The sequence below is a fragment of the Balaenoptera acutorostrata genome, chromosome 7, assembly GCF_949987535.1.
Source record: "Balaenoptera acutorostrata chromosome 7, mBalAcu1.1, whole genome shotgun sequence".
In the NCBI taxonomy this organism is placed as follows: Eukaryota; Metazoa; Chordata; class Mammalia; order Artiodactyla; family Balaenopteridae; genus Balaenoptera; species Balaenoptera acutorostrata.
The window spans coordinates 94,500,918-94,518,731 of NC_080070.1; the positions used below are offsets into that span (position 1 = coordinate 94,500,918).

Below are 17,814 nucleotides of genomic sequence, written 5' to 3' on the forward strand. Positions count from 1 at the left end.
TAATGGTCTGATTATTTAATCCCTATTTTTTCAGATGATAAAAAGGAGGCCAAGAAAAATTAAATAACTTGCCCAGGTTTACCCAATTAATAAGAGATAGAGCCAGGGTTTGAACTCAGACTGAATGCCAGGGCCTAGGCCACCCCCACTACCTTCAACTTCTCTCTAAAATAACACATTAAGCAATGACAATGCTAACATCTGTAATATAGATTACATTATTAAACTCCTTTACACAAGGCACCAAGGGTGGTTCTGTAGATAATAAGTGATGTAAAAATGCCCATCACTGTTTGTCCCCTTAAGTGCCTTCAAATCTAATGGGTGTTGATAACATAGCTTTGATACAAGATATAAGTATCATATATATTGTTTGAAGTTTTTATGTATTTTTATTGAGATATATTTGACTATAACATTATATTAGTTCATGTGTACAACATAATGATTTGCTATTTGTATATATGGCAGAATGGTCACAATAAGTCTGGTTAACGTCCATCACCATAGAGTTACAAATTTTTTTTCTTGCGATGAGAACTTTTAAAATTTACTCTTAGCAACTCCCAAATATGCTACCCAGTGTTATTAACTAGTCACCATGCTGTACGTTATACGCCCATGACTTATTTCATAGCTGGAATTTTGTAGTTTTGACTCTCTTCACCCATTTTGCCCACCCACACACCGCCTCTGGCAACCACCAATCTGTTCTCTGCATCTATGAGCTGAATTTTTTTTTTTTAATTCATATACAGGTGGTATCACACGATATTCTTCTTTCTCTGATTTATTTCACCTAGCATAACGTCCTCTTCAAGGTCCATCCATGTTGCCGAAAATGGCAAGATTTCGTTTTGTTTTATGGCTGATATTCCTCTGTATATGTGTGTATCATGTTTTCTTTATCCATTCATCCATGGATAGACACTTAGGTTGTGTCCCTGTCTTGGTTATTGTAAATAACGCTGCCATGAACATGAGGGTTCATGTCTTTTTAAGTCAGTGTTTTTACTTTCTTTGGATAAATACCCAGAAGTACAATTTCAGAATAATATGGTAGTTCTATTTTTACTATTTTGGGGAACCTTCATCCTGTTTTCCATAGTGACTGCCCCAATTTACATTCTCACCAATAGGGCACAAGGGTTCCTGTTTCACCACATCCTTACCAACACTGGTTACTTCTTGTCTTTTGAGAATAGCCATTCTAACAGGTGTGAGGTGATAGCTCATCGTGGTTTTCGTTTGCAGTTCCCTGATACTTAGTGATGTTGGGCAACTTATTATGAACCTGTTGGCCGTCTTTATGACTTTTTTGGAAAAAATATCTTCATATTCTCAGGCCATTTTGTAATCAGGTTGGTTTTTTGCTATTGAGTTTTATGAGTATATTTTGGATATTAACTAACCCCACATAAGATATATGATTTGCAGTTTTTTTCTCCCATTCTACAGGTTGCTTTTTCAGTTTGTTGATGGATTCCTTTGCTGTGCAGAAGCAGCTTCTCAGTTTGATGAGGTCCCACTTATTTTTGCTTTTATTGCCTTTGGTTTTGGTGTCAAATCTAAAAAATTATCACCAAGACCAATGTCAAGGAGCTTACTGCCTATGTTTTCTTCTAGGAGTTTTATGGTTTCAGGTCTTACATTCAAGCCCCTAATCCATTTTGGGTTTTATTTTTGTGTGTGGTGTAAGATAATGATCCAGTTTCATTCTTTTGCATGTGCTGTCCAGTTCTCCCAACACCATTTATTGAAGCGACTGTCCTTTCCCCATTGTGTATTCTTGGCTCCTTTACCATAAATTAATTGACCACATATGCCTGGGTTTATCTTTGGGCTCTCTATTCTGTTTCTCAGATCTACGTGTATGTTTTTATGCCAATACAACACTGCTTTACTCTCGTTTTCTAATATAGTTTCAAATTATGGAGAATGATGTATACAGCTTTGTTCTATCTTACATATTTTTGTTCTAAAAATATTATGATTCAGATAAACTCAGAAGGTGAGAGTGGGAATGGTTAAAAGACTACTTAGCCATTTTCTGGAAATAAGGTAGCATTATTTGGAGTTCTCTGATAGACATGAAATCAGAAGTCATAGGTTTGAAACCTTGATCTTGTTCGTTAATTAACCTCTCTGAGCCTTTTTTGATATATCTCACAGTTACTGTTGGCATTCAGTAAGAACATATGCATTTTATAGTATGGATTTCTTTTGGGAAAAGATTGAAACTGAATGAATGAGGTGAAGCATGAAAGTATTTTTTAGAAGGGTACTGAAATAGATGGAAGGGGATTTTAGAAACCAGAACATCTTTGGGAACCTTAGGAATGGGAACTAGGACTACGTGATTGGTTCAGCTGGGGTGCTTGCCCAGTGATGGGGACGAGGAACGGTCCAGGGAGGTGAGAACGGTGATTGGCAGCCCCGTGAGAACCATGCAGCTCCCAGGAGGGCAGACTGCAGAACAGATGCCACTTGATCTAAAAAAAAGACCACAAACACAAGTGCTAAGAAATAAAAATAACAACATTAACAGATGTGAATGAACATTTCCCATGTTCCAGGCATTGTTTTAAGCATATTTCAGGTAGTATGTAGTACAATACTTGAAGGAAAGCCCAGGCTATGCACAAAGTGAATGTGAGGGAGAGAGGGGACGTAGTGAAGTGGGCTCAGATGATGAAGAGCCTGGAATGGAAGGCTAAGTTAGATTTCACTTTATTGACAAGTCAGAGCCAATGCACAGAAAATAACACAGCCAGAGTTCTAGATTAGGATAAGTAACCTGGATTAAAGAAGGGAGAAACTGGAAGTGGGGAATGTAATAAGCCATTTTAAGTGGAAGTTAAGCAAAGACCGGAATTCAGTAGGTGGTAGTGGGAATGGAAAAGAGAAATAAAACAAAAAACACATGTGAGGCACTGGGAAAGTAGACTTGTGAGCAAATGGTAACTTCTATGGCTGAAAAATTCCCCACTGAGGGATTAAATGAATGACGGTGCAATGGCCAAGTCAGAGGTGAGAACTGGTTGACAGGGAAATGATGAGTTTGGTTTGCACATACTGAACTGGGGCAGGCAGTCACGTATCAGACGGGGATATCAAGCAGGCAATGCCAACTGTGGCACCACAGCTCATGAGGAAACTCGGGGCAGGGAAAACTCAAGCTTCTGGAGTAGATGAAATTGCAGAAGGACAACACAGATTAAGAAGAAATGAGCACACACAATAGACTGATACTTAAATGCTAATGCAAAACACGTATTACCCAACAGGTTTGTAAAATTTTAAAAATTCAAATTTATTAGGTTTTATTAGTAACACAATTACACAGACTAAAGTTCAGGAATTCATCAATTATGGTCACCAATATGTGCTTCTTGTGGCGTTTTAACCTTATTTCTCATGATTCAAATTGATTTACAGGATAGTTGAACTTCATACATAGCTTCATAATGTGAATACAACAGGTCTTCCGTCCATAAAATTAATGAAAACATATCTTTCATGAAAGGCACATAAAGAATCTAAACTAACACATTTGAAGAATTTTGTTAAGAAATTTTTGAATTTCTCTACATTACAAAGAAGAAAAACAAATCCCCAAAATGAAACGGTTATATACACACGCACGCACACACACACACAAAACCACAAAGAGACTTCAACAAAATGATAGCACACAACTAAATTTAGAAACTACTTACCCATGAAGCTTACTGAAAGACTAACTTTTTCAAGATGAGTAAAAAAGAGAAGTAGGGTATGGAATGCTGTTCACTTTGCTGAAACGAGGTCATAGAGACACGCCATGAATAATTAAAAATGACTATCAAAATTCAATATCTAGCAGAAATGTAACACTTACTTGAGGATACACACAATCACTGACTTAATTAAATGCTGTTACTCATTTTCTAAGTGTAATTGCCCATTTCATTCTCAGAAATAATAGCACTTTAAAAAGAAATAATACAAACTCAAGCAAGTGGAGGAAATTTGAATAATCTAAGGGAAGAAAGTAATTTTAACATAGCGTGATAATTAAATTTGAAACTAGTTACTTACATATATGAATTTAAAGGTTGCATTTTATCATCAGCAGAATATTCAAAGATCTTTCTTGTTATCTTCTAAACAAGGAGCTATCATGTATAGTAGGTACAAGGGATTTCCCAAAGGAAATACACAAATGAATGTCTCAAAATTCATTATGCTAACTTATTTTTTACCCACAAAAATGCTCTCACACCCACCTAAACTTAGTTATAAATAAAAATGTAGTTATTTAAAGTGTATAAAAATCTGGCATCACCTTTAAGGCAATGCATGAATACCATCCAAATATTAAAATTCAAAGTGAAAACAAACCAACGGAATAAAAATTAAGAATTTATAGTAAGTCTGTAAGTATATCCTCAAAAATCTGAAATTTGTTTTCAAACCAAATCTAATGTAGAATCAGATTAGCATGCATTCTTAAAAGAAAAACTGAAATGCATACAATGTTTAACTGATCCAAAGGCAGGTATACTCATCCACTTCAAGAACGTTTCAATAAAACAAATTTAAAGAACAAATCATGTTATTAAAATAGTCTGTGCAATGTTTGTACAAATAACATTTTTATGATTACAAGTATACATATAATCAAGACAAGGGCTGCAATGTGTCCTAATATTAATTACTGTACTTAAAAATTTACAGGACATGAACATAAATAAAGCTGTTTAAAACTGGCAAACATAATAGTCTGTCATTCAGTACAAAGTACTTAATATTTCTGTTATTTCCCAAGCCATCACGCTAAAATCATAAGTTGCCACTCTTAATACCTAAAAGTAATGTGGAAAACTAAAGTCATAAATACATGTATACATACATTTGCATATTTACACTTACACAGAAGTCATCAATACACTAGAGTCCAGCTTTAACACTGCCCTTAGTTTCACACTGCAGGACCACTTCTCACATTTAAGAAAGGACCTTCCATTACTTCCAGTTTAAAAAAAAAGAAAATTTTGGTCAGGTCCCAGATGCATTTCCTATATACTACATTCTGTGTTGCTGCAAGACTCGTCTAGAGAGATCCACATATAAGTACTCATTTGGTTTGAAAATGCATTTTACCACTTACTGCGAAACTCAGAAGAGACCACAATCTTTTAGATTATTTTTTATGATGACATCTGTTACAGCATCAAAGACAAACTGCACATTCTTGGTATCTGTGGCACATGTGAAGTGCGTGTATATTTCCTTCGTGTCCTTTCTTTTATTGAGGTCTTCAAACTGACATTGAATATATGCAGCTGCCTCTTCATATGTGTTCGAGCCTGATATGGGAAAAGGAAAGAAACATAAGGCGAAGTTAAAATGAGTATACCACTAAGCAACATGGACCTTAAAATACTGAAATCAGTTTCTTACGTGTAAAATATGTGGACTCTATAATCATCTTTGCCCTTCGAGAATAAGATAAACTATTTCTTCTAAGTGAAAAATACCCAATGTTAATCACCCTGTAATGACTATAAGTTACCCTTAAAAAAAAAAAACCCAAAAAACAAAAAGCACGGTATTCCATGTTCCCCATGATCTTTGTTCCTGCCTCAATCTCCAATCGTCAGAGTCCCTTTTTTCTAACCCCCTATACTCTACATCCTAACACGGAACCACTCAGTTTCCTGACAGTGGCACACTATTTCACTTCTAGCCTAGTGGCTGGATCAAGAAATGTTGGCCGATGCTGATCGGTATTTTTTATTTCCCTTCCTATATATACATTAATTAGCATTTCTCAATTTTTGTATTCAAAAACTGTACAAGGGTCTACAACGTGGTTTATGCCTATGAGGTTACAAAAAAGTGAATGACACACTTCTGCTTTCAGGTGACTGACTGAAGGCTCCTGAGTACAACACTTTGCTACTTGGCAGTATCTAAAGATAATCACACATACTCTGTGACTCAAGAGTTCAGTTTTCCAGGTGTGTCCTTGACAGAACTACATACATATGTTCACCAGAAGACATATAAAGACTGTTAACAGCAGAACTTCTACTTTAGGAAACAACCCAAAAGTTCATTAACTGTAGAATGGCTAAAAAATCCTGGTATATATTCATACAATGAGCTGCCATAGAGAAATGAGAATAAAAGAACTATTGCTACACACAATACTATAGATGAGCTTCATAAACACACTGCTGAACAAATGAAGGCAGACACAAAACAGAGTATATACTGTAAACAACTGATGTTTAGAAAACAAGTTTGGAAACAATCAAAATTAATCGATGAAGACAGAAGTCATAATAGTGGTTACTCTTTGTGTGAGTAGGTGGGTGGATGGAAGTTGATCAATTAAGACTGGGAGGGGCATGACAGGGTTTCTGGGGACCTGGAAATGTTCTATTTCTTGACCTGAATGGTGCATATATCAGTGTTTTCACTTTTTAAAATTCAGTAAGTTTCACATTTGTGCTAAGTATGTGAGTATCTATATACTGTATCTATATAGTTTATATATGTATACATATGATACTTCAATAAAATGTTCCTTTGAAAAAAACTGTTAATTCTGTCTCTTGCAGTAATAACACAAAATTATGTGACTGGACTTCAAGGTCCTCTGTTACCCAGCCTGCTTGGTAAAGCCATTCTAAGACCCTCTGTTCCACATTTGAGGCTCACTCCATGTCAGGAGGAAACCTATATTCAGAGTACCACCTGTGTTACTGCAGTGCTTCCCCTCCCCTGTACTTCACCAGTTGTTTTCATAGCTTGGCTACTCTAAGTAATGCTGCAATAAACAGAAAGGTGCATGTATCTTTTCCAGAAAGTGTTTTCATTTTCTTCAAATAAATACCCAGAAGTGGAATTGCTGAATCATATGGTAGTTCTATTTTTAATTTATTGAGGAATCTCCATATTGTTTTCCGTAATGGCTGCACCAATTTACATTCCCAGCAATAGGGTACAAGGGTTCCTGTTTTTCTATGTCTTTACCAACGTTTGGCATTTCTTTTCTTTATGATAACGGCCATTCTAACGGGCGTGAGGTGATAGCTCATTGTGGTTTTGATTTGCATTTCCCTGATTGTTAGTGATGTTGAGCACCTTTTCACGGACATGTTGGCCACCAGTATGTCTTCTTTGGAAAAATGTCTATTCAGATCCTCTGCCCATTTTAATAGTGAAATTGTGTTTTTGTTACTGACTTGTATGAGTTCTTTATACAGCTGGCCCTCTGTATCTGTGGGTTTATAACCAGCAAATATGGAGGACCAACTGTACTATGCCATTTTATGTAAGGGACTTGAGCATCCATAGATCTTGGTATCTATGGCAGGTCCTGAAACCAATCTCCCAAGGATATGGAGGGATGACTGTACATTTTGGATATTAACCCCTTATCAGATAAATGTTTTGCAAATATTTTCTCCCATTCCTTAGGCTGCATTTTAATTTTGCTGATGGTTTCCTTTGCTGTGCAGAAGCTTTTTAGTTTGATAATGTCACCCAATTTGTTTATTTTTGCTTTTGTTGCCTTTGCTTTTGGTGTCAAACTTAAAAAAAAATCATGACTGTCAAGCTTACTGCCTGTGTTTTCTTCTAGGAGTTTTATGGTTTCAGGTCTCACGTTCGAGTCTTTAATCTGTTTGGGTTTATTTTTGTGTATGGTGGAGAAAGCAGTCTAGTTTCATTCTTTAGCATGTGGCTGTCCAGTTTTCCTAACACTGTTTACTGAAGAGACAGTTCTTTCCCCGTTGTATATTCTTGGGTCATCTGTCATAAATTACTTGATCTTGTATACATGGGTTTACTTCTGGGCTCTCTATTCTGTTCCTCAGATCTATGTGTCTGTTTTTTATGCCAATACCACACTGTTTTGATTACTGTAGCTGTGTAATATAGTTGGAAATCAGGGCACATAGTGCCTCCAGCTTCGTTCTTCTTTCTCAAGATTGCTTTAGCTTTTGGAGTCTTTTGTGATTCAGAATTTTAGGACTACTCTCTTTCTGTGAAAAATGCTATTAGAATTTTGATAGGGATTGCATTGACTCTGTTAGCCAACTTTAGGTAGTACGGACCTTTTTAACAATATTAATATTCTTCCAATCCATGGACATGGAATATCTTTCTATTTATGTGTATCTTCTTCAATTTCTTTCATCTATGTTTTAGTTTTCAGTGTACAGGCCTTTCCCCTCCTTGGTTAAATTTATTCCTAGAAATTTTGTTCTTTTAATGCAACTGTAAATCTGACTTTCAGTTTTTCTTATAGTTCATTACTAGTGTTACAGATTTTTGTATACTGATTTTGTATCCTGCAACTTTACTAAATTCACTGATTATGAGTTTTAAGTTTTTTTGTGAATCTGAGATTTTTCTATGTATAATACCATGTCTTGTGCAAATAGTGACAGTTTTACTTCTTGCTTTCTGACTTGGATGCCTTTTCGTTTTCTTGCTTAAACTGCAGTGGTAGGACTTGTAAATACTATGTTGAATGAAAGTGGTGAGACTGGGAAACCTTGTCTTATTCCCTATCTTAGAGCAACAGCTTTCAACTTTTTACTGTTGAGTATGATATCAGCTATAGGCCTTTATTATATTGAGGTACATTCCCTCTGTACCCATTTTGTTGAGTTTTTATCCTAAATGGATGTTGAATTTTGTCAAATGCTTTTTTTTTTTTTTTGCATCTGTTGAGATGATCATGTGATTTTTATCCTTCATTTTGTTTAGGTGGTGTGTTGCATTAATTGATTTGCAGACAGTGAACTATATGCTTGCATCCTCTGAATAAATCTCACATAGTTGTGGTGTAATGATCCTTTTAATGTATTGCTGAATTCAGTTTGCTAATATTTTGTTGAAGATTTTTGCATTTATGTTTATGTTTATCAGGGATATTGGCCTGTAATTTTATGTTTATCAGGGATATTGGCCTGTAATTTTCTTTTCTTGTGGCATACTTGCCTGGTTTTGGTAACAGGGTAATGGTGGCCTGGTAAAATGAGTTATGGAAAAGGAGAGAATGCTTCCAATTTTGGAAGAGTTTAAGAAGGACTGCTAACAATTAATTCTTCTGTGTTTGGTAGAATTCACCAGTAAAGCCATCTGGTTATGAACTTTGTTTATTGGGAGGTTTTTGATTCCTGATTCAATCTCCTTACTAACAAACATAGGCTGTTCAGATTTTCTATTTCTTCATGATTCAAACTTGGTAGGTTGTATGTTTCTATGAATTTTTCCATTTTCTCTAAGTTGTCAAAATGAGTTTAAATTTTCTCTCTTAAGTAAGTTGCTAGCAGACAACCATATACTCTACAAATCAAATTTTAATTTACTAAATCATAATAAGGTTGGTACTCTGAAATTCTAAAGCAATAAACAATGTCTTCTTGACTCACAGGAGCTAATACAACCTCTAAATTAAAAACATGTTTTGAGAAAACAGCTTGCCCTGAGTGCATGGCTCAATTTGCTGTATCTATTGTGGGTAGCTAGTTAGATTATTGAAGCCCTAGAACTACAAGATACATTCCTCAACTTGATTTTAAGTTTTGGAAAAGAATGACTGGGGGAAGGTGACAGATATTTTCTAACGTGATAGAACTGTCTTGAATAAAGGTTAAGTACAGATGATAATCTGGTTCAATACTGGAGAACTGGGTGCCTGGTGATCTAATTCAAAGGGAGATAAAGGAGATTTGAATAAAAAAAAAAATAACATGAATTCAGTTGGAGTCTCAGGTGCTAAAAAACATGGATAGATTCAACAAGCAGTTGGAAATGCAAGCCTGAGACTCAACAGAGAAATTAGAGTTGACAACTGAATTTATCATGCTGAGAATAAATATGACTATGAAAGAATGGAGTGCTAGAAGATTATAAGACTGCAGATGGAATCTGGTGAAATGCCAAAATGTAAATAGATAAAAAGAGGAGAAGCCAGGAGCAGAGAGAGGTAGGGGATAAACCAAGTGAGTAGTTTGGAGGCTACAATGGGTTCTCCTATAGCAAACAGTAGCCACAGGGATTAAGAGTTGAGGGTGCAACAAGAGGTGACAGCATCAATACTTAGCATGTGCAATGAAGTTTTTAATTATAGTCTTAACACTGGGACTATGAAAGAATTATGTAATACTCTCTTTGCTCAAAGAGCCTGAGATCAGTGATTCTTATTAACTTGACAACATACGAAAAACATTTTGAACACAATGCATACCTGGCAAAAAACGCGCTAACAACTATCTTCTTGGCTGCTCTAAAAATCCCTGTAAGTATGTAATATTCGAGGATTGATTTGGGTCCTCTGATAATATTAGCACAAAAGGGCTACTTCACAATAGAAAATGACAAAGATGAGCTGAAAGACAGAGGAAAGTAAAGGCCAAACTGAGCCACCTTGATTCTGGGCAACTTCAATCTTGGAATTAGAACTATAAATAATTTTATTCCTAACAAAGCACTAAAAATGTTTCTTAGGAAACATTAGGACACTATGGACTTAGGACACTATGACTTTCAAAAAGAAAACAAAACTTTTAAAGTAAGTTAATTCTGTGAAATTATTTCAAAGTATAACTTTGCGATACATAAAAAGGGCTGTAGTAATGAGTAGGAGGATCATACTGATTGATTGGAGACCCTCCTGCTTTGCCTCCATTGAAAATATATAATTAAATGTATTCTGGTTGTTAATGTCCTGGATGCAGGAATGCAACAGACTTGGGTTTGGATTTGGACTCTACTGCTTCATTAAATCACAGTGCTCTCACCTACATAAGTGGGATGTAAAAGCACTGATATCATATGGTTGTTTTAACACTGCCTGTGAAAAGGCAGTGAATACTCACTGTACAATTTACTGAATACAAAATTGACAAATTTTGTTTATAATGAAACAAATTCTTGAGACTTGGGCAGCAGTGGGGGAAGCCGGATTCCACAACAGCAACAGCAGGGATCATGGCAAGAATCACGGCTTGAAGGCTGCCCCGGGTGGTCTCATCTTCCTGCAGCTGGTAGACCCTCAGGCTTAGTGCAGCTGTTAACAGAGGCAGCGGTCACCCGGAGCAGCTAGAGTAGCACCACCAAGCTCCTTCCCCTGGAACTACACTCAGCATCACAGCATCAAGATGCCATATGTCTCCGTGTGGCTGACAGGGACTTGGTACCTGGGCCTGGAGTCAGGCCTGAGCCTCTGAGGTGGGAGACCCAAGTTCAGGACATTGGACCACCAGAGACCTCCTGGTCCCACGTAATATCAATCAGCAAGAGGTCTCCCAGAGATCTCCATCTCAATGCTAGGACCCACCTCCACCCAACGGCCAGCAAGCCAGAGATCTCCATCTCAACTCCACCCAACGGCCAGCAAGTTCCAGTGCTGGATGACCCATGCCAGTCAACTAGCAAGACAGGAACACAACCCCACCCATTAGCAGACAGGCTGCCTAAAATCTACTAAGTTCACAGACACCCCAAAACACACCACCAGATGCTGCCCCTCCCACCAGGACACAGGCACCAGTCCCCTCCACCAGGAAGCCTACACAACCCACTGAACCAACCTTACCCAGTGGGGGCAGACACCAAAAACAACGGGAACTACGAACCTGCAGTCTGCGAAAAGGAGACCCCAAACACAGTAAATTAAGCAAAATGGGAAGACAGAGAAACAGCAGATGAAGCAGCAAGGTAAAAACCCACCAGACCAAACAAATGAAGAGGAAATAGGTAGTCTACCTGAAAAATAATTCAGAGTAATGATAGTAAAGATGATCCAAAATCTTGGAAATAGAATGGAGAAAATACAGGAAACGTTTAACAAGGACCTAGAAGAACTAAAGAGCAAACAATGATGAACAACACAATAAATGAAATTAAAAATTCTCTGGAAGGAATCAATAGCAGAATAACTGAGGCAGAAGAACGGATAAGTGAGCTGGAAGATAAAATAGTGGAAATAACTACCTCAGAGCAGAATAAAGAAATAAGAATGAAGAGAATTGAGGACAGTCTCAGAGACCTCTGGGACAACATTAAACGCACCAACATTCAAATTACAGGGGTCCCAGAAGAAGAAGAGAAAAAGAAAGGGTCTGAGAAAATATTTGAAGAGATGATAGTCAAAAACTTCTCTAACATGGGAAGTAGTCAATCACGTCCAGGAAGCACAGACTCTCATACAGGATAAATCCAAGTAGAAACACGCCAAGACATATATTAATCAAACTATCAAAAATTAAATACAAAGAAAAAATATTGAAAGCAGCAAGGGAAAAGCAACAAATAACATACAAAGGAATCCCCATAACATTAACAGCTGATCGTTCAGCAGAAATTCTGCAAGCCAGAAGGGAGTGTCAAGACATATTTAAAGTGATGAAAGGGAAAAACGTACAACCAAGATTACTATAGCCAGCAAGGATCTCATTCAGATTTGATGGAGAAATTAAAACCTTTACAGACAAGCAAAAGCTAAGAGAATTCAGTACAACCAAACCAGCTTTACAACAAATGCTAAAGGAACTTCTCTAGGCAGGAAACACAAGAGAAGGAAAACATCTACAATAACAGACCCAAAACAATTAAGAAAATGCTAATAGGAACATACATATCAGTAGTTACCTTAAATGTAAGCAGATTAAATGCTCCAACCAAAAGGCATAGACTGGCTGAATGGATACAAAAACAAGACCCATATATATGCTGTCTACAAGAGACCCACTTCAGACCTAGAGACACATACAGACTGAAAGTGAGGGGATGGAAAAAGATATTCCATGCAAATGGAAATCAAAAGAAAGCTGGAGGAGCAACTCTCATATCAGACAAAATAGACTTTAAAATAAAGACCATTACAAGAGACAAAGAAGGACACTACAGAATGATCAAGGGATCAATCCAAGAAGAAGGTACAACAATGGTAAATATTTATGCACCCAACACAGGAGCACCTCAATACATAAGGCAAATGCTAACAGCCATAAAAGGGGAAATCGACAGTAACACAATCATAGTAGGGGACTTTAACACCCCACTTTCACCAATGGACAGATCATCCAAAATGCAAATAAATAAGTAAACATAAGCTTTAAATGACATATTAAACAAGATGGACTTAATTGATATTTCTAGGACATTCCATCCAAAAACAACAGAATACATTTTCTTCTCAAGTGCTCATGGAACATTCTCCAGGATAGATCATATCTTGGGTCACAAATCAAGCCTTGGTAAATTTAAGAAAATTGAAATCGTATCAAGTATCTTTTCCAACCACAATGCTATGAGACTAGATATCAATTACAGGAAAAAAAATCGTTAAAAAATACAAATACATGGAGGCTAAACAGTACACTACTAAATAACGAAGAGATCACTGAAGAACTCAAAAAACACCTAGAAACAAATGGCAATGAAAACACGACGACCCAAAACCTATGGGATGCAGCAAAAGCAGTTCTAAGAGAGAAGTTTATAGCAATACAATCCTACCTCAAGAAACAATAAACATCTCAAATAAACAACCTAACCTTATACCTAAAGCAATTAGAGAAAGAAGAACAAAAAAGCCCCAAAGTTAGCAGAAGGAAAGAAATCATAAAGATCATATTTAAATGAAAAGGAAATGAAACAACAGAAAGATCAATAAAACTAAAAGCTGGTTCTTTGAGAAGGTAAACAAAATTGATAAACCATTATTAGCCAGACTCATCAAGAAAAAAAAAAAGGGAGAAGACTCAAATCAACAGAATTAGAAAGGGAAAAAAGGAGAAGTAACAATTGACACTGCAGAAATACAAAGGATCATGAGAGATTACTACAAGCAACTATATGCCAATAAAATGGACAACCCAGAAGAAATGGACACATTCTTAGAAAAAGCACAACCTTCTGAGACAACCAGAAAGAAGTAGAAAATAAAAACAGACCAATCACAAGCACTGAAATTGAAACTGTGATTAAAAATCTTCCAACAAACAAAAGCCCAGGATCAGATGGCTTCACAGGTGAATTCTATCAAACATTTAGAGAAGAGCTAACACCTATCCTCTCAAACTCTTCCAAAATATAGCAGAGGGAGGAACACTCCCAAACTCATTCTATGAGGCCACCATCACCCTGATACCAAAACCAGACAAAGATGTCACAAAGAAAGAAAACTACAGGCCAATATCACTGATGAACATAGATGCAAAAATCCTCAACAAAATACTAGCAAACAGAATCCAGCAGCACATTAAAAGGATCATACACCATGATCAAGTGGGGTTTATCCCAGGAATGCAAGGATTCTTCAATACACGCAAGTCAATGTGATACACCATATTAACAAATTGAAGGAGAAAAACCGTATGATAATCTCAATAGATGCAGAAAAAGCTTTCGACAAAATTCAACACAAATTTATGATAAAAACTCTCCAGAAAGTAGGCACAGAGGGAACCTACCTCAACATAATAAAAGCCATATATGACAAACCCACAGCCAGCATCATTCTCAATGGCGAAAAACTGAAACCATTTCCTCTAAGATCAGGAACAAGACAAGGTTACCCACTCTCACCACTATTATTCAACATAGTTTTGGAAGTTTTAGCCACAGCAATCAGAGAAGACAAAGAAATAAAAGGAATCCAGATCAGAAAAGAAGAAGTAAAACTGCCACTGTTTGTGGATGACATGATACTATACATAGAGAATCCTAAAGATGCTACCAGAAAACTACTAGAGTTAATCAATGAATTTGGTAAAGTAGCAGGATACAAAATTAATGCACAGAAATCTCTTGCATGCCTATACACTAATGATGAAAAATCTGAAAGAGAAATTAAGGAAACACTCCCATTTACCACTGCAACAAAAAGAATAAAATACCTAGGAATAAACCTACCTAAGGAGACAAAAGACCTGTATGCAGAAAATTATAAGACACTGATGAAAGAAATTAAAGATGATACAAACAGACGGAGAGATATGAGAGATATACCATGTTCTTGGATTGGAAGAATCAACACTGTGAAAATGACTATACTACCCAAAGCAATCAACAGGTTCAGTACAATCCCTATCAAACTACCAACGGCATTTCTCACAGAAATAGAACAAGAAATTTCACAATGTGTATGGAAACACAAAAGATCCCGAAAAACCCCTTACCTAAATGTAAGGCTAGACACTATAAAACTCTTAGAGGAAAGCATAGGCAGAACCCTCTATGACATAAATCACAGCAAGATCCTTTTTGACCCACCTGCTAGCGAAATGGAAAGAAAAACAAAAATAAACAAATGGGACCTAATGAAACTTCAAAGCTTTTGCACAGCAAAGGAAACCATAAACAAGACAAAAAGACAACCCTCAGAATGGGAGAAAATATTTGCAAACGAAGCAACTGACAAAGGATTAATCTCCAAAATATACAAGCAGCTCAATATCAAAAAACAAACAACCCAATCCAAAAATGGGCACAAGACCTAAATAGACATTTCTCCAAAGAAAATATACAGATTGCCAACAAACACATGAAAGGATGCTCAACATCACTAATCATTAAAGAAATGCAAATCGAAACTACAATGAGGTATCACCTTGCACCAATCAGAATGGCCATCATCAAAAAAATCTACAAACAATAAATGCTGGAGAGGGTGTGGAGAAAAGGGAACCCTCTTGCACTGTTGGTGGGAATGTAAATTGATACAGCCACTATGGAGAACAGTATGGAGGTTCCTTAAAGAACTAAAAATAGGACTACCATACGACCCAGCAATCCCACTACTGGGCATATACCCTGAGAAAACCATAATTCAAAGAGTCATGTGCCACAATGTTCACTGCAGCTCTATTTACAATAGCCAAGACATGGAAGCAACCTAAGTGTCCATCGACAGATGAATGGATAAAGAAGATGTGGCACATATATACAGTGGAATATTACTCAGCCATAAAAAGAAATGAAACTGAGTTATCTGTAATGAGATGGATGGACCTAGAGTCTGTCATACAGAGTGAAGTAAGTCAGAAAGTGAAATACAAATACCATATGCTAACACATATATATGGAATCTAAAAAAAAAGTGGTTTTGAGGAACCTGGGGACAGGACAGGAATAAAGACGCAGACGTAGAGAATGGACTTGAGGACACGGGGAGGGAGAAGGGTAAGCTGGGATGAAGTGAGACAGTGGCATGGACATATATACACTACCAAATGTAAAATAGATAGCTAGTGGGAAGCAGTCGCATAGCACAGGGAGATCAGCTTGGTGCTTTGTGACCACCTAGAGGGGTGGGATAGGGAGGTTGGGAGGGAGACACAAGAGGGAGGGGATATGGGGATATATGTATATGTATAGCTGATTCACTTTGTTATACAGCAGCAACTAACACAACATTGTAAAGCAATTATACTCCAATAAGCATGTTAAAAAAATAATGCAATAAATATAATATTTCACTTTCACATTTTTCAACCAAAAAAAATTCTTGAGACTTTTTTTTTTTTTAACAATGAGGATGGAGTGAGGGTAACTTGTATCAATTAGCTAAATTAACCAAGCTTCATAATGTTTAGATTTAGAGATCAGATAAACTATTGGTAGTCAAACTTTTTTTTTAGGCATCGAACTTTCTTCATTAAAATAAAGCCTTATTCAGAAACCCAATATGCAAAACAGATGAAAGCTAAATTACTCTGCTTTAGGGAGGGAGAAGTTGAGTGTGGAGGGGGGCAGGGGGTGGGGGGTGAGTATCACTGTTGCTTGCACCCACTTTCAATAGCAGCCAGGGAAGTGTTCCAATGAACTAAACTTAACCGATGTTTTAGCCCAACTTCTGATTTCACAGATGGGGTAGTGAGACCCCATTAACTGCCTTGTTCAACATCAAAGAGCTAATTATGGAAAAGCCAGGACTGCATCTCAGGTCTCCTTTTCTCACTGCAGACCATTTTACACAGTAGTAAAATTAAAGTACCACTAACAGTCTCATTACCAAAGCTTGGATTTCTTGTGAAACCTTCCCTGACTCCCCTGAGGAGTTAGCTAACTCACGGACTCCTTTCTAATTTTTCCCCCTTCCAATTACTATCCATGTTCCTTTGTACTCGCGTGCTGCAGTGCTATTGTGTATTTGTTTGTTTAGGAGTACCTCTGTCTTTGAGATTAAGTCAGTGACCAGAGACACATTTTATTTATTGTGCATCACACAATACCTGACATAAGATCTGTTAACTGGATGAACCAATCAATATCGTTAAGTTTACGAAGACTTGGAGTCATCATAGAAAATTATCTTACAGCTTTTCCCTAAAATGAATGTTATTTTCAATCATCTCACCCACAACTCAAGGAACTACTTGTGCTTGAATGCAGTTTGATAAATAATTTCTCTTAAAGGTTAAGAATTACTAAGCCAAAAGATTCAAATCAACAACTGAAATCTTGCCTTAGGGAAACGTTCACTTAGAAATATACGAGCTGACAAGTTATCTACAGAAAGTAAAATACCTGCATATTCTGGATAGCATATAGTGAGAGGGCTCTTTTTGATTTTTTCTTCGAAGAGATCCTTCTTGTTTAGAAAAAGTATAATAGATGTATCTGTAAACCATTTGTTGTTACATATGCTGTCGAACAACTTCATGCTTTCATGCATTCGGTTCTGTAATAGAATACAGCCAGTTTGTCATAATGGCAAGGATTTTGAGAAATATTACTTTTAAAAAATGAGCGTGGAAAAAAAAAAAGTATGGTAATACAATAGAACTTAGCTGAAAA

The 17,814-nt window shown here is 36.7% G+C and overlaps 1 protein-coding gene across 1 annotated transcript in view; it reads right to left on the minus strand.

Annotated features, from left to right (window-relative positions):
* Window positions 1–3,294: 3,294 nt before the first annotated feature.
* Window positions 3,295–17,814, minus strand: part of GNAI1 (G protein subunit alpha i1) — a 90,504-nt gene continuing 75,984 nt past the window's right edge. Inside the window, exons 7-8 of the mRNA XM_007187121.2 lie at window positions 17,545–17,698; window positions 3,295–5,351 (exon numbers count right to left, since the gene is read on the minus strand). Coding sequence (XP_007187183.1) covers window positions 5,161–5,351; window positions 17,545–17,698 — 345 coding nt within the window. The 3' untranslated portion in view covers window positions 3,295–5,160. The remainder of the gene's footprint in view (window positions 5,352–17,544; window positions 17,699–17,814) is intronic.